The sequence below is a fragment of the Rana temporaria genome, chromosome 8 (genome assembly GCF_905171775.1).
Source record: "Rana temporaria chromosome 8, aRanTem1.1, whole genome shotgun sequence".
Classification (NCBI taxonomy): domain Eukaryota; kingdom Metazoa; phylum Chordata; class Amphibia; order Anura; family Ranidae; genus Rana; species Rana temporaria.
In genome coordinates, this window is record NC_053496.1 from 141840437 (window position 1) to 141864628 (window position 24192).

Below are 24192 nucleotides of genomic sequence, written 5' to 3' on the forward strand. Positions count from 1 at the left end.
ATTTCCGTACTCCAAGACTGGTGTTGGTTGGTTCTTGGGGGGTTGCTATAACCAGATCCATTGGTCTCGTGTTCCAGGACTTTAGGAAGCGATATACTGACCAAAGCACTCAAGCGAAGTGTGGGATGGTCCGTCACACCCTTAAACTAATACGTGGGTGCTTTCTTTTGGTGGTATTTGATCACCATTGCGTTTTTTTTTGCGCTTGGATCTCCCTCGTAAAGCACGTGTTTCCCCTCCCAACACTTGGCTTGGGAGGGGAAACACTTACAGGCTTTACAGGGGAGATCCACGCGCAAAAAAAAAACTGCAGAGGTGATCAAATACCACCAAAAGAAAGCGATTTGTGAAAAAAAATAAAAAAGGGACGTCAATTTTGTTTGGGACAGCGCAATTGTCAGTTAAAGCGACGCAGTGCCGAATCACAAAAAGTAGCCCGGTCTTTGACCAGCAAAAGGGTCCGGGGCTTAAGTGCTTAAGGGGTATCCACTGTAGCAACAAAATCCCCTGGAGGACTTTGGGAAACAACTTTGACCGAAGATACTGCAGAAAACCGGGAGCCGTTCGTGAAAACCACACTAAGGGAACTGCTTGTCTACATTATGTTCTGGGTGGACATTTGTCTGTTAAACCTCCCGTTGATCGCACAATACATCTATCTGCTTGTGCGAGTCCTGGAGGCTCTTCTGATGTTGACGACTCTGGATATGCCCTTGATCCATAAAGTTTGAAGTGTTGCAAATACCACCGGCCCTCTGCATCATATGATTACATGCCTGTTGTCACAGCTCTCTGGTAAGCAGATTGAGCGCACATTGGTGTGGTGTGCTTTTTTTCCTCTGCACATTGAAGCTTGGTGAAGGTGTTATATCAGCTTTCATCTCATGTTCTTTCACATGGACTATCACATATGCATTTTTTTCACTGAAGCGCTGCATTTTGGACTATATTATTTGTGTTTTCTAAATCAACAAACTGTGCTGGCCGCTTTTTTTCTTTTGAGTTAGCGCAGATATTGGTACACCCTGTTTTTATACTTTAGGTTAATTATGTATGTCACCGTCCAAAAAAAAAAAAAAAGGAATTCTCACCCCGATTGTGCCCCCACTTGCAGTCTGCTGCAAACAGAGAGGCTGTACTACATAATGAATAGAAAAAGGAGGCATAACATTTATGAAAACCCAAATAAGAGTTTGAATGGCATTTCTGACTAACAAAATGGCATGATTTACTACAATTCTCTTTAAAAGCAAACCTGATTTGCAAATAAAACTGACCTGTGAAATGCAAAACTTCCGCCCACTGCTTGCAGATATAAACCTGTATATCAGTGCCTCCAACAGCAAGATAAGTACCACTCTGATCAAACACAAGAGATCGAACCTGTATAGAGAAAAATGAAAGCATGAGGAACATATATACAAAAGAAAAATGTCATGATCTAAATGCTACATGGGAAAACAGTACAGAAAGTATCTCAAGGGCCAGTTCACACCATAGAAAACGCAGTCCAGATGCTTTTCTGCATGTGCATTACAGTGTGTTTTTGGTGCGATTTTGATGCAGTCCAGTGCACCCCCCCTTTTTTTTTTAACCTTAAGGCCCCTTTCACACGGACGGATAGAATGGTGCTTTTAGCTGAGGATTTTACCACAGCTAGAAGCACACAATGCTTTCATATGACATTCACACACTAGTTACCTGCAGTTTTGTTAACCGCGATTTTGTGCAGATAGAAAGAAAATAGAACTGGAAGCGTCCAGCTGCGAAATCCCGCAGCTATCGGCACATAACCGCAGGTAATCGCAGTGCACTGTGTCAGCTGCGTTTGGTATGAATCTTGAGGGGGAATTCCACGCCAAATTTCAAATAAAAAAACGGTATGGGTTCCCCCTACAGGAGCATACCAGGCCCTTGAATACCCGTACGCCAAAAAAAAAACGACGTGGGGGTCCCCCAAAATCCATACCAGACCCATATCCGAGCAGCAGCCTGGCCGGTCAGGAAAGGGGGTGGGGACGAGCAAGCGTCGTCCCCCCCTAACCGTGCCAGGCCGCATTGCCCTCAACATGGGGGGGGGGGGTAGGTGCTTTGGGGCAGGGGGGCGCCCCGTGGCCCCCCCACCCCAAAGCACCTGTCCCCATGTTGAGGACAGGGCCTCTTCCCGACAACACTGGCCGTTGGTTGGCGGGGTCTGCGGGAGGGGAGCTTATCGGAATCCGGGGGCCTCCTTTATTAAGGGGGCCCCCACCCTAGGTTTTTAAAGTAATTTAGTCAGCTCCGGGGGCCCCCCCTCTCTTTAGCTCTTTTACAAGGGGGGGTGCCCGGGCTTCTGTCGCCTGCTGCCTTCTTTGATGTTGACACGTCGCTTCCTCCCGCTGTAATGCCGTGTGCGCGGCTCGCACCGATTTATGTGAGCGCTAACAAACTCATTGACTATTTATACACGGACACTAATTGTGATTTAAAAAGCCACACATGTGAAAAATGTAACCTTTAATTGCCATTTTAGCCTGTGTTCCACCTTCTGTGTCTGTACCAAGGCCAAACATTCCAGGGTATGCAACTCTTTTTTCAGGGACATTTGGGTGATTTCGGTTATGATTTAAAAAGGGTCCAAAAAAACTATATGTGATAATAAATGGCTTCATGTGATTACTATCCTTAAAGGGTCACTAAAGGAAAAAAATTTTTTTGCTGAAAACTGTTTACAGGGTATAGAGACATAAAAGTTAACCGATTCCTTTTAAAAATGATTAAAAATAGATACAAATCAATCATATAATGTGCCTCTAGTTTCACTTTCACTTTTAAACTGGTTTCATGTTACTGTGAAGTAGAGAGAGACACCAAAACAAACAAATCCAGGGCAGTGTTTTGTTTTTAAAATGAATCTGATTGGTTCTGAGTTTTAGACACAGCTTGGACCACAGTGAGAAGCTGCCATGAGCTTTTTCATAAGGAGCCAGACAAGCAGGAAGTGTGGAGATCAGAGAAGGATTACAGCTACTTCAAAGCAAAAACGAACAATGAGGACGTGAAACCAGGACTGCAGTAAGGTAAAGGAAGCTATTTAGCTAAAAAAATATTTTCTTTAAGTGATCCTTTAAATTGTTTATTGTTGGCATATTTTCAATATTTATGTCAAAATGTCACAATTTCTATAAGGGTGTGTAAACTTGTGAGCATGACATACATGGAGATATATATATATATAATTTTACACAAAAAAAAAATATTATGTTTCACAATATTAGACATACCTGGTAACCTTCTTCCAGTTGAAGAGTCTTGAAGTTCTTTAGTTTTCGCAAGTCCCACAGTTTGACACTGGAATCATCAGCAGCAGTTGCCAAATAATACCCATTTTCAGAAAAAGCCACACATGATATAGGACCAGAATGGCCAGGAAAATTTGCAACATTGGAGCGTTCCTGCAAAAAAAAATAAAAAAACACATATGGTACAATGGCATTATATATCAAAGTCATTACTTTTTATCAACGTTTGCACACAGTGTTTTCTCCGCAATCCTGAATTTTTTTTCCCCTGGCAGAAGGTTTTTTTTACAAAAAGAATGTTCCTTTATTGAAACACAGGCATGATTACAAAATCGCAAAGATGGAAATAAAGTAATACGACATAGATTGACAATAAGTGCGGAGCATAGTCATCAAAACAGGGCATATACAAAGACATCTGGTATAAAAATCCTACAGCAGATTTGCCCGTTCACTAAAAACAAAGAATTACTGTGAGAGAGTATAGCAGCCACTCCAACAGATAGAAAGAGTATATGGGGGAGGGACAAACTCCCTGTGCGGGGGTCCATGGTTGCCACACCCTATCAAATGTCTTAGGGCAATTCCTTTTAATACATGTCAATTTATAGATAGGAAGAGCTGCATCAAAACGTTTTCCAGGAAGCTACAGGGGGGGGGGGTTAATATTCCACTTGATGATTGCATAATATAACAAGTAAGAGATACATAAGTACATCAGGCCTTTGGTCGTCATCTTAGATACCTAGGAGAATAAATTCAGGCGTAGTCAGAAGGGACAGCTGGAGACGAACATTCATGAGTTTAGTTTGGATCAATTTATCCCGAAAAGATATTCATAATTTAGAACTGTCCGAGACATGCCTCCCAATCCTCTCCGTCAAGGTCAGGTAAGTCAGCCCTCCACTGATCCCAAACACACTCCATCTAAGGAGAGTCAACGATAAGCAGAAGTAAAGAGCAGACAAGGATTCAGCCAATGAATCCTGAGCTAGCAGTTCCTCAATGGGTTCCATAGAAAGGCACATATTACCTTGGGGAGATGCAGACTAGAATACTGCTATCACTGAGCAGCAAATGATATCACCTGTGATGTATTTCAGTTATCTTGCAAACCTGGCCTGTTAGTGTTCCCCGAGGACAGGGTTGATGACCATGGCGGTAAATACATTTCCAACTCCTGGAGAGAACCCAACATACCTCAAGGCACAACGCTGCATTAGCCCGGGAAAGCGCATACCACCAGCGAACAGTGACCAAGACAGCCGCCCAAAAATAAACACGGAGATCTGGTAGCGTCAATCAACGACACCGGGAGAATGAAGGTCGACCTTGCTAGTCTGGGGAGGGGAGGGCACGCCCCCCCCCCCCCCCAAATAAGAGTTGCCATACACCAATCTACATCCTTAAAGAAGGTACTGGGTATTCACGCTGGGCAGGTATGGAAAAACAACAACATTTGGGAAGAATTTTTTTTCAGACTGTTGATACGTCCCATAGGATTTAATGACAGAGGTCCACGAGCCACACCTCTCACGAAATTGGGACAACAGTGGGATTACACCAAGTTCAGAGAAACTCGCCAGGTCCCTCCAAACATGGATGCCCAAATACCTAAATTGGACTTCTCCCAGTTAATGCAGTTCCCTGAATAGTGACCAAATTCATTAAACAAGTTCTGGTCCGGAGAGCATAATCAGCGTAAACATTTTTTCTAGTACCCCACCCTCAGCCCCTTGACCAACCTAGAATCTCAAATGACAATTGTCAATGGCTCCTAAGCTAGGGTAAAGAGAGATGGGGACAGAGGACAGCCCTGACGGGTGCCATGCTGCAACAAGAAGGGCTCAGATAATCTGTCATTCGTATTGATCCTGGCCCTGGGGGCACTATACAGCATACATAACCACTGAAGGAACCTGGGTACAAACACGAATCTGCTCATCAGTTCCCAAAAGAAACCCCACTCTACCGAGTCAAATGCCTTTTTGGTGTTGAGAGAGGCAATGACTCTGCGTCCGCTGTTCTCGTGAGAAATTGAAAGATTCAGAAAGACGCCAGAGGTTAATGTCAGTGTCCTTCCCAGGCATTAACCCAGTTTGATCCACATTAATAATGTCCGCAAGAACCTTAGAAAGATGATTTGCCAAGATCTTGGCATCAATGTTAAGAGATATTGGACAGTATGAGGAGCATTCTTCAGGGTTCTTACCCAGCTTGGGCACTAGCACCGACATGGAATCAGGCAAGACTCCCAAACCAAAAAACTGTTAAAGTAAGGAAGTCAGTCTAGGAGCAAGTAGATCTAACTGTTGCGAATCCATCCACTTCTGGGGCATTTACAGACTTAAATGGGTACTAAAGGTTTGATTTAAAAAAACAAACAAACAACATGTAATACTTACCTCCACTGTGCAGCTCGCTTTGCACAGAGTGGCCCTGATCCTCGTCTTCTGGGGTCCCTCGGCGACTGTCTCAGCTCCTCCCTGCATCAGCTAACCCCCCTAGGAAGCACTTTCCCATGGGGGGGGGTAAAACTTGCGGGTGCGCTCATGAGTCCAGCATTTGTGTCCATAGACACGAATGGCGGACTTGGCCAAGCCCCCGGGTCATTGGATTTGATTTACTGCAGTGCAAGCCAACGGCTGCGCTGCTATCAATCTATCCAATGAGGAGCCGAGAAGACAGAGCCGTTCGACGCAGGACTTTCGAGGGCTCAGGTAAGTAAACGTGGGGGGGGGGGGGCTAGTAAGCATCGGATGGTTTTAGCAAACACTGCCGCTGGTTAGGAAATCTTCACCCCTGCGGAGGTAGGGACTAACCAATACGCCTTCTGGTGGGAAGTAAAAAAAAAAAAAACGGAGTTTCCCTGTCCATAATCCTCCGCTTAGCCACTCCGCGCTCACAGTGGGCTCTCTCCACCTTAAAATAGGTGGACAACTGGGCAGGGAAAACCGGAGTTTCGCAACACTGGGGTTTTTGCCCTCAGCCCCCTCCAGGCTGATGATGCAGATGTTATTTCGCCAGCATTCAATACTAATACTTACGACAGATATTAGGGGGGAACATGTTTGATGACCTTGGGAGCATGTCTAGATCTAGCTGAAAGGAACCGCTGTACCGCTAAATGCGCCTGTACGGCATTCAGCAGACTTTATGGCCACACAAGGAGTCACTTCTGTTCAGTAATTTTACTGCAATTACCTAATTAAACCTTATGCGAGCCTCAAACGTCAGGTGGACGCAAGTTAAGCTTATGCACTGATCTATTGCGAGAATAAGAGATACAGATGGGGGGGGGGGGGTCTCCTTCCACCCGATTGGCACAGTTTGATCCCAGATGGGGCAAGGGGGGGGGGGGTTTTGGGGGAGAGACGATTCCCCTATATCCTGCGCTTAAGTTTCAATCATATCTGGCATTCTGTTAATCATACGCCATCATTCATTGTTTAATAATGTGTGTTATTGTATGGCATGTTTCGTTTTTTTGCACTTTAACGTTCTTTTTTGTTGTTCTTATAAAAACCTCAATAAAAAACATTGAATAGAGAATTGTCAAAAGGATCTGCGGGAAAAGGTAGTTAAACTGTATTAAACAGGAAAGAGATATAAAAAAAGATATCCAAGGAATTGAGAATACCAATCAGCAGTGTTCAAACTAATCAAGAAGTGGAAAATGAGGGGTTCTGTTGAAACCAAACCACAGTCAGGTAGATCAACTAACATTTCAGCCACAACTGCCAGGAAAATTGTTCGGGATATAAAGAAAAACCCACAAATAACTTCAGGTGAAATACAGGGCTCTCTGAAAACATGTGGTGTGGCCATTTCAAGATACGCAATAAGGAGGCACTTGCAGATGGACTGCATGGTCGAGTCACCAAATGAAACACATTACTATGCAAATGCCACAAAGTATCCCGCTCATATTATGCCCAAACAGCACAGAGACCAGCCTCAAACCTTCTGGCACAAAGTCATTTGGAGTGATGAGACCAAAATTTAGCTTTTTTGCCACAACCATAAACGCTTTATTAGGAGAGGAGTCAACAATGCCTATGATGAAAGCTACACCATTCCTACTGTGAAACATGAAGGTGGATCACTGATGTTTTGGGGGATGTGCAAGCTACAAAGGCACAGGAAATTTGGTGAAAATTGATGGCAAGATGAATGCAGTATGTTATCAAAAAATACTGAAGGAACATTTGCATTCATCAGCCAGGAAGCTGCGCATGGGACGTACTTTGACATTCCAACATGACAATTATCCAAAACACGAGACCAATTCGACCTGTCAATTTCTACAGCAGAATAAAGTGAAGGTTCTGGAGAGCCATCTCAGTCTCCCGACCTCAATATCATTGAGCCACTCTGGGGAAATCTCAAACGTGCAGTTCATGCAAGAATTAACAGGAACTGGAGGCTTTTTGCCAAGAGGAACGGGTAGCTTTACGATCTGCGAAAATAAAGAGCCTCATCCACAAAAAAGACTTCACACTGTCATTGATGTTAAAGGGAGCAATAAACGGTATTAAGAATTGGGGTATGTAAACTTTTGATCAGGGTCATTTGGGTAATTTCTGTTGTGATGATTTAAAAAGAGGTAAACAGTTGATAATAAATGGCTTCAGCCAAACACCAACCATGAGTGAAAAAGGTTTATGTTATCATTTATAGTCTCTGAAAAATGGCCAAGAAATCACAAATTTTGCCAGGGTATGTAAACTTATGAGCACAACAATATAAGGGAGGTGCCACAGGGGGGCGTGTACTCAAAAGCTTGCCAGCATCTCATCTGAAGGTATAAAGCCATAACCCATGGTGTACGAGTAAGTTGTCTGTGTCCTGTGCTGTACAATAAAGATAAACTGCATATACAGTGTTAGCTGGAGTTAGGCTTCAATTTGATAGTAAAGTCCACTTAAACTGAACTCTAGCACGCAAGTACTAGACCACGCAAGTCTTCACTAACCTGTCCCCAGACTGACAATGCTGCTTTTCAAAGGTGTTTGTTTTACCATGTCAGCCAGAAGGCAGACACCATAAGACAGGAATTGTATTGCTGGCTGGATAAGGTCAAATAAAAGGAAAGAAAAGCCAGAAGGGAAACTTGCAGCCAGCACTTCTAAGGATTGGTAAGCTGCAATAAATATAATTTTTGTTTTTGGGTATAAAACCACTTAAAGTGCAGCAGTACAGACTGCCAACATACTGTGTATTTTATATTAACCACTTGCTTACTGGGCACTTAAACCCCCCTCCTGCCCAGACCAATTTTCAGCGCTGTCGCACTTTGAATGATAAGTGCGCGGTCATGCAACATTGTACCCAAATGAAATTTTTATAAATTTTTCCCCACAAATGGAGCTTTCTTTTGGTGGTATTTGATCACCTCTGCGTTTTTTTTTTTTTTGTTAAAGGTGGCAGTGATGGGCACTGATGAGTGGCAATAATGGGCACTTATGGGCAGAATTACTAGGTGGCACTGATTGGCATCACAGGTGGGCATTGATAGGTGGCACTGGCAGGCGGTATTTTTGGGCACAGTGGGAGGCAGATGTGCCTCCATCTTCGGGACCGATGTCCCTTGTGAAAGAGCCGGTGATCGTTTTTTTCTCCTCACGCCGACAGCGTGAGAAGGAAAAAAAGCAGATTACCGATCCTTTGTTTACATCATGTGATCAGCTGTCATTGGCCGACAGCTGATCACATGGCAAGGGGCCAGGACGTTGTGCGTGCAAAGGGGACGTCGTCTATTGAACTCCTAGATTTTCAGGCCCGCGCTGTAGCAGTCATTTCACCACACACACACAGGACTTGCTGCTATGCCTACACAGCAGCTGAGTAAAAGCCATAGAATATTGTTTTGCAAGCAAGTATACATGAATTGGTTTTGTTTTACACTTGTAACTTCAGAGTGTTTGCAAAAAAAAAAAAAGCCCCGTTTTAAGTAAATGTCTTAAAGGGTTAGGAAAACTTTAGTCCTGCAGCTGTTGTGGAACTACAAGTCCCACCATGCCACTTAGTCATGCTTGTGGTTTGTCTGAATCGTCATTCTGCAACAGCTGGGGTGCTGTAGTTTGTCTACCTCTGGTTCAGAGTAAACGTACCTTAAGATCCCAAATCTTAATCTGAGAGTCCATTGTTCCAGTACCAAAAATAAGCCCATCGGGATGAAACTGAGCACAGGTTAGAGCTGAAAAGAAAGAGTTGGAATTAATATACAAGTAGGTTCAAAAGACAGGCAAAACAGGACTTTGAAATTAGAAAAGACTTACCACAACCTGATGTTTCATCTGTGACTTTGGTAAGGACACGTCCTGCATGGATATCAGAAAAGGCCCAATACTAAAAAAAAAAAAAAAAAAAATGCTTTAAAAAAAAAAAATCCCCCAAAAAAAGTCCAACAGCAAACACTGAAAAATTAACCACTCTACAATCAAACTACATTTTTTTTTAATCAATTTCATACAGATATGAGGGATAGTGACAGTTGTTCCCTGCTGTGCACTCACAGGAACTGAAATGGGCTCACATGTGAATTTCCAGTAAAAATATCAGATTTGCATTAAACTAGCTTTCAAGCAATACATACTTTGTTCTTCTACATTTTTTTAATTGAGACAAAAGTTTTTACCTGGTCATCAGAGCAACTCAACAAATAATCCCCAGTTGCATGAAGACTTAGTCCAGTCACGGCTCCCTCGTGAGCTCTCAAAACCTGAACGCAGGAGGCCTCTGGCACTGACCAAACACGTATTGAACAATCAGGAGACGCAGAAAATACGAGATCCTGAAGAAAGAACAAAATGTATGCAAATTTTGTAAGTTAACAGTACTGCAGCAGAGTTCCAATCACTGTTTTACTAAGGGGGCGCTCCCATGTGCCCGCCGTGGGTCCAGCAGACTCCATGTCTCCCCGCCACCCGCGATCGCAGTGAGGATCCCCTTTCCGTCAGAGGACAACTCTGAGATCTGTCTGCTGTTCCTAGTGATCAGAAACAGCAATCTTTGTTGTCCGAGGCAGCCCAGCCGCCACAGTTAGAACACACACAGGTAACACAGTTAACCCCTTGATTGCTCCCTAGTGTTAACCCCTTCCCTGCCAGTGTCATTTATACCAGTGCATTTTTCTAGCACTGATCAATGCAAGGTCACTGATCGCCAAAAATGTCACTTGGGGTCAGATTTGTCTTCCACAATGTCACAGTCCCACTAAAAATCACAGATCGACGCTGATTACCAGTAAAAACAAAATATAAGTCCTTAAATCTATCCCCTATTTTGTAAAAGCTATATAACTTTTGCACAAACCAACAGCTTACTGTGATTTTTTTTACCAAAAATATGTAGCAGAATACAGATTGGCCTAAACCGATGAATACTTTTTTTATATATAATTTTTTTGGATATGTTATATAGCAAAATTGATGCTCTTTTTTTGTTTATAGCACAAAAAATAAAAAACGCAGAGGTGATTAAATACCACCAAAAGAAAGCTCTATTTGTGTGTGGGGGGGGACAAATTCTGTTTGGGTACAATAGTCAATTAAAGCGACGCAGTGCTGTATCGCAAAAAATGGCCTGGTCCTTAATGGGGTAAACCCTTCAGGAGCTTAGTTAAAGTTGAGTTCCACCCATAAATATAACATTACATCAGTAGTTTTAAAAAAATGTCATTAGTCCTTTACGAAAAAAATTTTTTTTAGATGCCTTCAAAGTGTTGTTGCTAGGCAGAATAGTTAATCTTCCCACTTCCTGCACCTAGGTGCTTAATGCTTCCTAACCTACACCGCACAGACTCCTGGGAATGTAGTGGGTGTAACTTTACAAGAGTCTGTGCACTCCTAAGTCTCAAAGAATCATGTGACTTGGATAGCACAGGTGCTGAAACCTGATCTGACACTGCTTGTGCAGCACTGAGCATGTGCGAGATTTGCAAGGCTGAAATCCAGGAAGTCACAGTCTGGCTTCATGATGCCCACACTTAAGATGGCCCCAGTCAATTTCTATTTTATAAAGTGTCTAAATGCTGCAACAACCTAACAAAACAGACCTTAGTTTACAGACTAACTTTACTAGAATACATTAAGCTTGTGTATTACAGGGGTATTTATATTTAAAAAGTGAAATTGTGGCCGGAACTCCGCTTTAAATTACATAAGCAAATTTTACACCTAAAGAACGACCAGAAATATTAAGCTCACTTATGTGACTAAAGACAAGAGACATCTGCTCATGCTCTCACACTAATAAACAGAAAAAAATGGACTGGTCAACAATGTGCATTAACTATTTTTTTTTTTTTTTTAGGAGCCTGGAAAGGATTGCACCTGCAATCAGCCGATCACTGGTGCCATACAGGTCTCCTGCAGTCAGTGCGAGCCGTCCGCCCATACATCGTACGGACAGGCAATTTCACACTGACAGGAAGAATCAAACTATCACATTGCTCAACAGCGCTGTGGTAGTTCATTGAGAACTACAAGCGAACAGCCACAAAGGATCTCTGCCGTGGTTGTGTGGGCAGAGGTCGTGCTCTTTTCAAAATGTGATGGCTGGTACAGGGGGCTAGGATTACCAAAACACTACAGCAGCAGGAACATGTAACATGTTCCTAAAGCTGCACTTCTTTAAAATTAGTCTTGCTGCTAGCAACTACTACTGGTTCTCATTGTTGGTCCCTCACTAGTATTGCTTTCTTAGTACTAAAATAGCCAAGCTTTTTGAGCCTTGATCAGGTCATTCATATATTTGATACCAGCAGGGCTTTTCCAGGGGGAACTTGGGGGAACTCCGTTCCACCACCTCTGGCTCAGACGCTTTGGTGCCTGCTCACCACAATCACTTGTAAAACACAGAAGTCTGGTTTCTGTGTTTACAAGTGACAGCTCTGCACTCTGTGTGTAATGCAATCCTGGTATTTAATGCCCCTTTAAGACCCTTCTACTGTTTGTGAAATTTGAACGGGGTCGTGGTTGAGTTCCTGCACCTATTTTCTGAGAAAAAAAGCTCTGGATACCAGCATATATGTTTATCATTCAATGTTGGGCAATACCCCATTACATACAGTATGAGGCAGCAAGCTGCAGGGTTATTGATTTGACTCCTATGTTGGCAAAGAAAGCTCACTGTGCCATTTACATTTTACCACATCACCTCTTGTGTGGTGCTCTTTATGTGTGCAATTTAGTACCAGTTTCCCAAGTAGCATTACAGATTTTAGAAGATAAAAGAACAAACCCAAAGTGAAGCAGTGAAGTAAAGAAAATAAACGTAATATTAACCACTTAACCCCCGAACCATATTGCTGGTCAAAGACCAGAGCACATTTTGCAATTCGGCACTGCGTCGCTTTAATGGACAATTGCGCGGTCGTGCGATGTGGCTCCCAAACAAAATTGGCGTCCTTTTTCCCCCACAAATAGAGCTTTCTTTTGGTGGTATTTGACCACCTCTGCGGTTTTTAGTTTTTGCACTATAAACAAAAATAGAGCGACAATTTCGAAAAAAAATGAATATTTTTTACTTTTTGCTATCATAAATATCCCCCTATTTGTGTGAAGAAAATGATAAAAATTTCACATAGTTACAGTGTAGCACGACCACGCAATTGTCAAAGCGTGACAGCGCTGAAAGTGCCCTGTATTGAGGTGGTCAAGAACTCTCGGGTGTAAGCCATCTAGTCCTGGCGATTTATGTTCAGTTTCTCTAATCCTTTCCGGACTCTGGCCTCCTTTAGCCACAGGGGAAGATCCTGTGATGTGCCATTAACTGGTTGCCGACCGGCTTGTGTCTTTTCAGGGGCAGAATGGCACCCCTGCGCGGAACCCCATATAGATGTTCCCTTCAAGAGCCGCCAGAGGGCATGCACGGCGGGGGAACCCGATGTGTGTGGCCGGCGATTGCCACCAGCTGTTCACGAGAGCCAGCACGGGGTAAACACAAATCCCTGTCTCGTCAGGGGAGAGAAGACATTTTGTTTGTTCCTACTAAGTAGGAACACGGTACGTCTCCTTCCTTAGTCCTATCCCCATACAGTTAGAACACACTGAGGGAACACATTTAAATCCTTGATTGCCCCCCCCTAATGTTAACCCCTTCCCTACCAGCGACATTTACACAGTAATCAGCACATATTTTTAGCACTGATCGCTGTATAAAATGTCAATTGTCCCAAAAATGTATCAAAAGTGTCCGATCTGTCCGTCGCAATACCGCTAAAAATCGCAGATCACCGCTATTACTAATGAAAAGAAAAATGCCCCAAATCTTTTCCATAGTTTGTAGACGCTATAACTTTTGCACAAACCAATCAATATATGCTTATCGTGATTTTGTTTACCAAAAATATATAGAAGAATATATAGTGGCCTAAACTGAAAAGAAATTTGTATTTTTAAAAACATTTTTGGGGATATTATATTCTAGCAAAAAAAAAGAAAAAAAAATCCTAAATTGTCGCTCTGTTTATAGCGAAAAATATGTATAAAAACCAGAGGTGATCACCAAAAGAAAGATCAATTTGTGTGACAAAAAAAATAAATAAGTGTTCCGACCTCGCTTTTTTACTGTTAAAATATACTTAAAAAAAACTTGTGATTATTTTTACTCTCCTCCGCTATGTGTCTTTCACAGTCTTTTTGCCGCCCTGATTGCGTTCTTACACCTTGCATTGTTAAAATGCTAACCCTGACCCTTCTTCCGCTTTGTAAATTTTAAAAAGCCATTTTTTTTGCCCTTAATATGACATTTTACATTTTTGTTCAGCCACCCAGGTTTTGTTCTATATTTATTACCCCTTGGAATGCACTTGGTTACACATTTAATATATTTCTAAAGCATTCCCATTTTTCCTCTGTGTTCAATATTTCGAGAATGTGGTCCCACTTCATATCCTGTAACACTGAGCACAGTTTAGAAAAGTTGGCTCTTTTAAAATTTTGTGCTTTTGTACTTCCCTCGTGCCTCCTATCCTATGATTTATGCTGAATGTAATAATTTTGTGGTCGTTAGTTCCCAAGTTGTCCCATATTTCCACATCTCTAATCAATCTATCATTTGTAATTAATAGATCTAGCAATGCGTTACTTCTAGTCAAGGAATCCACCAATTGGGACATGAACTTGTCTTGTAGAACATTTAAGAAATGGCAGGCCTTTAACCACTTGCTAACCAGCGAACACGCTTTTACGTCAACAGAATGGCTAGGACAGGCAAATGGGCGTACAGGTACGTTCCTTTAAATTTGCCACCATGTGGGCTCAGTAATCGCGCCCACGGACTCTATGTTCGCCGGTGTCGCGCGATCATGTGTCACGGAGCTCCAGAACGGGGGTGCCTGTGTAAACAAGCATATCCCCGTTCTGCCTAGTGACACTGATCGCCTGCTTCCTTATCGGAAGCAACGATCAGCGACGTGTCACACGTAGCCACGCCCCCCAACAGTCCCTAGGACACACTTAACCCCTTCACTGCCAGTTACATTTACACAGTAATCCGTGCATTTTTATAGCACTGATCACTGTATAAATGTGAATGGTCCCAAAACAGCACCATAAAACTATCCCCTATTTTGTAGACGCTATAACTTTTGTGCAAACCAATCAAACGCTTATTGCAATTTTTTCTATCAAAAATAAGTAGAACACGTATCGGCCTAAAACTGAAGGGGGAAAAAACGTTTTTATCAATATCAAATTATATATATATATATATATATATATATATATATATATATATATAAAAATATAATATCGGAGATATTATAGCAAAAAGAAGAAATATTGAAGGTGATCAAATGCCACCAAAAGAAAGCTCCATTTGTTTTAAAAAAAAAAAAGGATGTCAATTTTGTTTGGTAGCCACGTTGCACGACCACGCAATTGTCAGTTAAAGCGATGCAGTGCCGAAACGCAAAAAGTGCTCTGGTCTTTGGCCAGCCAAATGGTCCAGGGCTAAAGTGGTTAATGAGTGTGCAGTCCCCTTCGCACAGTCAATGTGAGGATAGCAGAAGTCCTCCATTATGAAGACATTTCCCTAACTACAAAAGGAGATCCATTTCCACCTCTTGACTCAGGTTAGGGGGCCTGTAACATACCCCACTAGTAATTTCCCACTTCCTTCCACCTTTTGGAGTTCTACCCATACCGACTCTACCTTCCCCCATCACCAATGTCATTCTGTTCTTCTACTCGCAAGTCATTCCTGAGCTTTACACACACACACACACACACACACACACACACCTTGCCTACCCTCCCTATCCCTTTAAAACCAGGAATACCCCTGGATGTTTGCCAGCCAGTCATGTGACCTGTCAAACCCAATTTCTGTTATCCCCATAAAGTCCATCCACATCCTACTCATGTAATAGAAGCTCCAGTTCCTTTATTTTACCGACTAGGCTCCTGGCATTTGTAAACATTCCAGAGTTTTGTATTGGTGCATATTTTTTTCCATACGATTTCTCAGGCTCCGTTTCTAATTAGGAAATTAGTTTCCCCCTGGAATTAGATGGTATGGCTATGATATCACTAGTATCTCTACTAATACCCTCTGTCCTATGCTCACTGCCAGTTGTCGCTACTTCTAAACCCCCCCCCCCCCCCCAATACCTAGTTTAAAAGCCCATCCAACTTTGTGGCTATCTTTCCTCCCAATAGAGCTGTACCATCCCCATTAAGGTGCAGCCCCGTCCTTACTAAAGAGCCGGTAACCGACTGAGAAGTCAGTCCAGTTCTCCAGGAACCCCAACTCCTCTTTCCTACACCAGTTCCTCAGCCACTTGAGTTCCCTAATCTGCTGCTGCCACTCTGGTGAGGCACAGGTAATTTAGAGAAAATCAGCTTGGAAGTCCTTTTCCGCAGTCTATTACCTAAATCTTTAAAATCATTTTTTTTTTTAGGACTCTTCACATCCCTCTCACTTTGTCATTGGTGCCAACGTGCATTATGACAGCTAGGTCCTCCCCAGCCCAACCATCTGTCCACCCGATGTGTGTCTGTCCCCGTTAATGAATGAAAGCAAAATCTGACGTGTGAGCATCAATACATTACAGGCAAGAATATCAGTGCATAGAAATGCACTTATTTTTAGCTGTAGCCATGACCTGTTTATAGCCACTTGCTGATAGGATGTTAAGTTCATCGGTCAGACAGTGGTGAAACTAGTACACATCCATTCAGGCACAGAATTGCTAGACCTAATATTCTTGGATACTGTATCACTATTTAAACTCTGGCTGAAAGTATGATGCATATATTTGGCAGCAGATGGGCCTCAACTTCCAGCTACCACACATATGCATCTATGGGGCCGCCTACAGCTTGCAGTCACTGTTATTGGGAGCAAGCGCAATGGACTCCCAATTGTGTGACCACTGTGAAAGACAATCCTGCGTTTCAAAATCCATCTCCCGGTGTAAACACTCTCTGAAAAATCTGCCAGGAGGTAGCAGAGTATAACAGGTCTCTGTTCAGAAAGCAGAATAGAAATGGTATAAAGTATTTAAGAATATCAGAAACAAACCTGTGAGGGATGGAACACAACACTAGTGACTTTCTTGGTGTGCCCTTTCAGAGTTGCAAGGATCTGCTGAGACTGGGAATCGAACACCACCACACTCTTGTCCGCACCACCTGATGAAGCAAAAAAACAAAATATGTTTTAAATCACTTGTAAACCTATGACAATTTTTTATGTCAACAATTACACTGTTTAAAACACTACCATTTGCCTATTTCTAGGGTCAAAGAATAAAACAGGATTTTACCATAAAATCCTTTGCTTGAAGTAAATCAAAGGGCATAGGGTGAAGCAATTCTGCTAGAATGGCTTTTGCTCGGCTTACCTCAGTATATCCCTGCCTACTCCCATTATGCTCCAGCTTTGCAGTAAAGCAAAAAAAAACAAAAAAAAAAAAACAAGTCTGCAATGTATTCCAATAAAAAGTAATTTTGACTTGCCTGTTAACTCCATATCTTTGGAGTACAGTACACAGGCAAAGTATACTGTACATTCGGTCCGAAACAACTAATCGATCGACAATAGACTATGAAATTAATCGATTACCAATTTCATAATCAAATTAATCAGCCAGTAACAATGGGGTTAAAAAACAAACTAAAATTGTTCCTTTATAGTACAAGAAGAGTAAATCGCTACTGTAAATATTAATTCCACTGATCCGCAGTAAAGAAAAAAGTAATCCCTTACAGTAGCGATTTTGTCTTTTTGTACTATAAAGGGCCAATAGTTTTTTTTATAATCCCATTATGTTACTAAACGTCTTAGGCCTGGTTCACACCTATGTATTTTTTGCAGAAACACACTACAGTCCATTTACATGGTTACCTATGGGACACGTTAAGATCTATGCTTTTTTCAGCTGCTGCGTATCTAGAAAGGGTCAAGGACTTTTTTCAACGCAAAGCGGTGCTTTTTTGGTTCAATATACTTCAATGGAGAAGCTGCAGAAAAGTATGCAATGCATTTTTGCAGCAATTTGTGTTCAATCTGCCCAACAACAAATTGGCCAAAAAAAAAACGTAATCAAAACGCAAAGCAAAAAGCACTGTAAAAACAGATCAAAAGCAAACTGCATAGGTGTGTACCGAGCCTTATGCTGGCCATACGGATTCATTTCAGACAAGAATATTCATACGAAAAATCTTTGTACACTCGCTGAATGAAAGAATGTTGTCCGAAAATTTTGACTAAGAAGTTTTCTATTTCTAAATGTTCCTGTGACTGTGGTTGTAAATTAACATCGATTTGACCTCACTAACAATTAGAAAATCAAGCCAACATTCTTAATTTTTTATTTTTGAAGGAAGACATTGTTTTTGTATGGCCAGCATATAATACAGTATATTACAATTCTGTTTGAAAATCTGCAAAAAACAGTCCAACTATCTGATGATATTTACCAGATTCAACCTCTAACAGTATATACAGTATATCTCTTCTGTATGTTCTCCGAGTGGATTTGAGATTTTGCTCCCTAACCATATAGTTGGTTATTTATATTTACCACTACATAGAGATATTTAAAGGGTTAATAAAAGGAATTTGTTCTGTCTTTAAAATAACAAACATGTTATCCTTGCCTCCACTGTGCAGTTCGTTTTGCACAGAGTGGCCCAGATCCACGTCTTCTGGGGTCCCTCGGCGGCTGTCTCTGGTCGTCCCCGCGAGATCTCGCATGGTGATAAGTCCTTGCAGGCGCTCTCCCGTGATACAGCCTGGCCACTATAGCCAATCAGTGGCCAGGCTGAGCGGCAAAGAGGATCTCGGGACCGAGCGCGGGGTCAGGTAAGTAAAAACGGGGAATCGGGGCGGCATAATCAGATGTTTTTTTTCACCTTAATGCATAGATTGCATTAAGGTGAAAAACATTTTTCCTTTACAACTCCTTTAAGAATAAAATTGCCTTTTTTTTAAACTTAACATATTAACTAAATCATACAGCACACTTTAAAGTTAATTAACCGATTAATCGAAACAAAAAAAATCGGCCAACTAATCGATTATGAAAATAATCGTTAGTTGCAGCCCTACTGTACATACAACTTGGGTAATAGGTTTGTACCTTCAGGTCATTAGACACGGATGAAGCATTTGAGGACAGGCTCCCAGGTGCCTCCCTACCCTATTCCATGAATAATTGTTTTTTGTAGCAAGCAATGCAGAGTAACAAAAAGGAATGGAAGAGAGGGTTGCCTGTGTCCTGTAATCCAAGTTATTTGATTTATGGGCAAGTGAAACGCTTCCTATTAAAATCGTACAGCACACAGGCAGGCAGAGTATTCAAAGACCCTGGGACACCCCCAAGCAACGAATGGGAAGCTTGGATAACTAGGCCCAACAACTGGCCTGCATCCAGGGCCGATAACTCCCGTGTGGTCGCAGCATAAACGATTATAAACAAGTGGGCATGATTAGCTACGAGAGCAGGTAGCATCCTATTGCTTTCAATGGGGCACGCTCGCACATAATTTTGGGGTTCCCACAAACAATCACAGCCCGGGTGCATTCGCAACCCAATAAATGTCAAAAAAATCAACGCTGAGTGTTCTTGTAAATTAGTGTCCATATAATAAAACATGCAATCCACTTCATCTTAAAGTAGAACTATAGGCAAAACTCCCCCCACCCCCCATTTTAGATCGAGCAAGGGAGGGTTATAACCCCTGTCAGATTATTTTTACCATCTGTGTCCCATTCGAGAGATTTCAACTCCCTTTCCGTCTCAAAGCCAAACAGGAGAGATGAAATCCCTGCAAATTAAGGAAATTTCTTGGGAACCTCCAGGTCTCCGGAACTTGTGTTCCCATGGGAAGTTTTCCCCTTAATTACCATATTTTTTGCACCATAAGACGCACCTGACCATAAGACGTACCTATTTTCCAGTGCCCATAGAAATGCAGAGTGACCATTGCCCATAGAAATGCAGAGTGACCATTGCCCATAGAAATGCAGAGTGACCATTGCCCATAGAAATGCAGAGTGACCATTGCCCATAGAAATGCAGAGTGACCATTGCCCATAGAAATGCAGAGTGACCATTGCCCATAGAAATGCAGAGTGACCATTGCCCATAGAAATGCAGAGTGACCATTGCCCATAGAAATGCAGAGTGACCATTGCTAAAAACACAGCCTTTACCTCATGTTATCACTTCCGCCTTCCTCTGCCTCAGGAAATGGCCGGGAAGATCGTGGTGGCGTGGGGGGGGGGGGCGATGACATAGGCGGGGGGTGTTGCCAGCGGCGGTGGGAGGCAATGCGAGTGGCGGCGGGGGGCATTGCCAGCAGCGGCGGGAGGCGATGCCATCGGCGGTGGGGGGGTGGAGCCTGTCATCTATTCGCACGATAAGACACAGGGACATTTTTCCCCATGTATCTGGGGGGGAAAAACTGTCTTAAAAAAAAACTGCGAATCAGACTGGCTGGATTTCTGCTAACCAAGCTCTGTCACTAGGATTGCTTTTGGCTCACGAGACTTTGTCAGCAAGTATACCAGCAATGTTAGACATCTGGTTAACTGTTTGGAATAGATATGTTGATCAACATAGAGCCCCCTGGCTTTGGGTCTACAGCACCATTTTTTGTACCCATTGGCTTGATAACGGAATGTATTCAGTAAGGCAAAAGTTAACGTGTATTCTACATGAGACTTCACTGCACCACTTAGTGGATGTCCTCGCATACAGTGGCAACTATTGTTTCCTTGAATCATCTCATTTCCTTTTAGCTTTCAGACTAGCCACAGTTTTCGCCATGTCCCACAAGACTTTCTACCAATGTAGCCTTGGGCTATTGATGGTTAAAGTTACTTTTTGGGGTATAAGCCCTAACAGCTTTTTTAGTGATTGCGTGAGAGGTCTTGGTGTGGGCAGGGAATGCGCGATTGCACATAGGCTATTTACTTTGTTTTGTACGTTTTTAAATAATTTTTTGGTGCATACTTGCATTTGTTTTGCTGCACACATACTTCTATTTGTTTTGCTGGATGTCTGGCTTAAACTCAATTTAAGAGGGCCCTCCTTTTCCAAAACTTAAAGAGACACACACCCCTCATATATTGCTACTCCAGGAAACTTGTGGGCAGCAAATGATTGGCTCTGAAGAGGCCATTGATTCAAAGGGCATACCATGCCACATACTCTACGTTTGTTACAGGGGTCTCTGTGTTAATCAACAAATCCTTTTCATGTGTAATTAAATTGATACATACAGACCCCCAGGGCAAATATGTCATAGTAGTGTTCACGCTTTTGGGGGCAGAGGTGCAATAGTTGATGTTTATATTCCTTCTCTTTGCCCCTACTGTATTACACACTGTTCTGTAACACATCGCCCCGTATTAGCCAGCTAAAATGTTGGTAATGGATGACTTCAATGACATCCTTTCATCGGAGTTGAATGGACCAGTGCGCCCAAATCCAAATGAAAAATTCTACCCAAATTCAATTACCTCTTTCACCACATTGGATTACAAAATCCATTTTTGATACAAATTTACTACACTTATGTGACCCTCTTCACAAGGAGAACTTGCGCTTTTGGATTGCCACAAGTATTGTTTGGGCACTCAGCCACCAAGCAGCCGTGACCTTCTCTCCAAATGTAACCAACTATTCTGTTATGTTGGAGGCTGCAGTCGTTGGCTCTTCAGAGGCCCTCTGTGAGCTTTTATTTGGAAAAAGCTCTCTATCCTTTGACTGTCTATATGTACTACAATTAGAGCCTGGAAAACCGGTCTAGTGTATAATGGACAACCTGCTGCAACAGTGTCTCCTAACATGCCTCTTCAGAAGAACCCCTCCTTACCCCATCTCTATATGTTGCCTGACCCAAGTAAAATGAACAAAATATATTATGCATACCATATATTCCCCAGATTATGCAACAAGGGGCATAGTGACCTCTGTCCCATTTGTCTGAATGTAATGTACCCCATCTACCAGTCTAACTATTTACAGTTCTCCCACACATTCAATGGTCAATTCCCCAGCACCCCTGTCCAGCTCTAGCAGTCAGGACTTAAAACTGTACTCAGAACAGACTGTCGTAAAACCACCTTTTCACATTTATGCTCATTTGTCCTAGACTTCCCTACCCCCTCTGGGCTCCTTGAGGGCCTGGTGGCAACAGGATGTTCAACAATTGGATGATGAAGTCTGGAACCTCCCATTCGGTATTGGTTTCCTTGCGGTATAGAATGATCCAATTCAAAATAGTGCAAAGGGCCTACAATACTCCTTCCAGACTTCTTATGATGAATACATCTCATACCCCAGAGTGCTGAAGACGTGGTCAAGCTCTGGGTGATTTCACGCACGCATTCTGGACCTCTCCCCCTATTGTGGAGTTGTGGAAGGAGGCATTATCCATCATTTATGCATTTGTGTTGACTCAGTTCCCACTGGTGAAAGATGTCCACCTATTGGGCCTGGTGGACAGCCTCATCCTGACTACTTATTTTCTATGCCAAGAAGACAATTGCCTTACATTGGAAGAAAAGGATTTGCCTTTCTATTTCCTTTTGGAAACAAATAACTAAATATCTCACTTTATAAGGATATCCAGTATATTAATAGAAGATGCCCCACCAAATATGATAAAATATTGTCACAATGGTTGGCAGTTCCCTCTACTGCCTCATCTGAATAAGATGTGGTTGTGGCGTTTATGTGACCGAGTATTAAAGCAAAGTTTCAGCCGTTTGTTTATTATTAAACGTCAGCAGCTGCAAAAAGTGTAGCTCTTGACTTTTTATAAACACACTTACCTGTCCCATGATCCAGCCGCCCGAAGCATCAGTTCTCTTCTCGGCATAACTAGTGTGGGCACCCGGCTGTGACAGCTTGCAGCTTCACAGCCGGGTGCTCACTGCGCACGCGCAAGTCGCGCTGCACATCCTAAATGGCTGGGCAATCTTCTGGGGCCTGTGATGTGCCTCAGAAGATTGCAGGGAGGGAGGGGGAGAGGAGAATTTTCGGTCGACCGGAAGTGGAAACCTGTCAAAACTAAATTAAATTCTCAGCGCTCTCGCACTTTCAATGACAGATGCGGTCATACAACACTAACCAAATGAAATTTATCATTTTGTTCACATTAATAGCTTTCTTTTGGTGGTATTAATTCACGACTTTATTTTGGCGACATAAAAAAAAAAAAGAAAAAATTGCGCAGGCACGTGCGCGCAATCCCCATCCTTCGAGGGACGTTCGTTAACGTAATGTACAGTGGCCGGATGGGAGGTGGTTAGGTGATACTTAATGCACACTGTTTAATTTACATTGTCCCTTCTATTCCTGCTTGTATGTCCAGCCCCCATTGTGTTTAGCTGGTTAGTGGGCATAGAGAGAAGGAGTGGGCTGTCAATTACCACTGTGTATACGCCCATGTGTGTGAGATTCTATGGTCACATGGGCTGCTCAGAGTAAAAAGCTCCAGGTGTCTCGGGTCCCGACTGGATAGATTGAGAGCAGCCATTGGCTCCCGCTGCTGTCAATCAAATCCAATGACACGGGAGACTGTGCCGAGTCCTGCTGTCTGTGACGATAGACACAGCAGAAGGACATAGGAGCGCACATGCACGAGTGCCCCGAGGGAGAGTGGCTCTCACACAGGGCACTCAAGAAAGGGAGGCCCTAGGAGCTCCTCTGAGGCACTCCATAAAAGGAGGATCTGAACCACTCTGTGCAAAACCAACTGCAGAGGTGGTAAGCATTAAATGTTAAACAAAAAATAAAAAACCTTTAGTTATCCTTTAAAGCTAGCGAGTATCAAAACAAAAATGGTGTGAACAAATTCCTTACCAGTCAGAGTTTTATTTGTGTCTGTTGAACATAAATCCAAAGCCAAAATTCCAGGAACGCTGGCACTGTGGAGCCCCTTGGTAAGGAAAACAAGACAGAGAACAGTGTTTTAAGCCATGTAGGCATATTAAAGAACAATTACAGAATTCACCTGCATGTCTCCAACAATCCTTCCTGGATGCAAAATATTTAAAATAAACACATCTTTCCTTAATTTCTTCCCTCCTTTGGTTAAATTGAGGTACGATCATGACCACCAAGAGAATATGCTAAACTAAATCCACTAACAATCAGCAAGTAAAAATCTGTAAGGAAGGATGATCTTCTCTAGAATCATCGTAACTATGGCAGCAAACCATGGGCAAGATCGGTTCCCCAACAACTGAAAAAAATATAAAAAAAAAAATACAAAAATAAATAAATCTCTCCCAAAAATCACTGGTGGACAGCGTCTGACCTTTGGAACATCTAAACCATCTCAGAGGGGACAAATTATACCAATACAATCTTCCACTTAAAGGGGCAAAAGGGAAAACTCCGGTGACACCATTAGTAAATGCAGCAGAGATGTCTTGGTGT

At 42.5% G+C, this 24192-nt stretch overlaps 1 protein-coding gene across 1 annotated transcript in view; it reads right to left on the reverse strand.

Annotated features, from left to right (window-relative positions):
• Positions 1–24192, reverse strand: part of PRPF19 (pre-mRNA processing factor 19) — a 66848-nt gene that overhangs the window by 4582 nt on the left and 38074 nt on the right. The window contains exons 9-15 of the mRNA XM_040320788.1: positions 23614–23689; positions 16815–16924; positions 9922–10077; positions 9563–9632; positions 9395–9480; positions 3264–3434; positions 1278–1383 (exon numbers count right to left, since the gene is read on the reverse strand). Coding sequence (XP_040176722.1) covers positions 1278–1383; positions 3264–3434; positions 9395–9480; positions 9563–9632; positions 9922–10077; positions 16815–16924; positions 23614–23689 — 775 coding nt within the window. The remainder of the gene's footprint in view (positions 1–1277; positions 1384–3263; positions 3435–9394; positions 9481–9562; positions 9633–9921; positions 10078–16814; positions 16925–23613; positions 23690–24192) is intronic.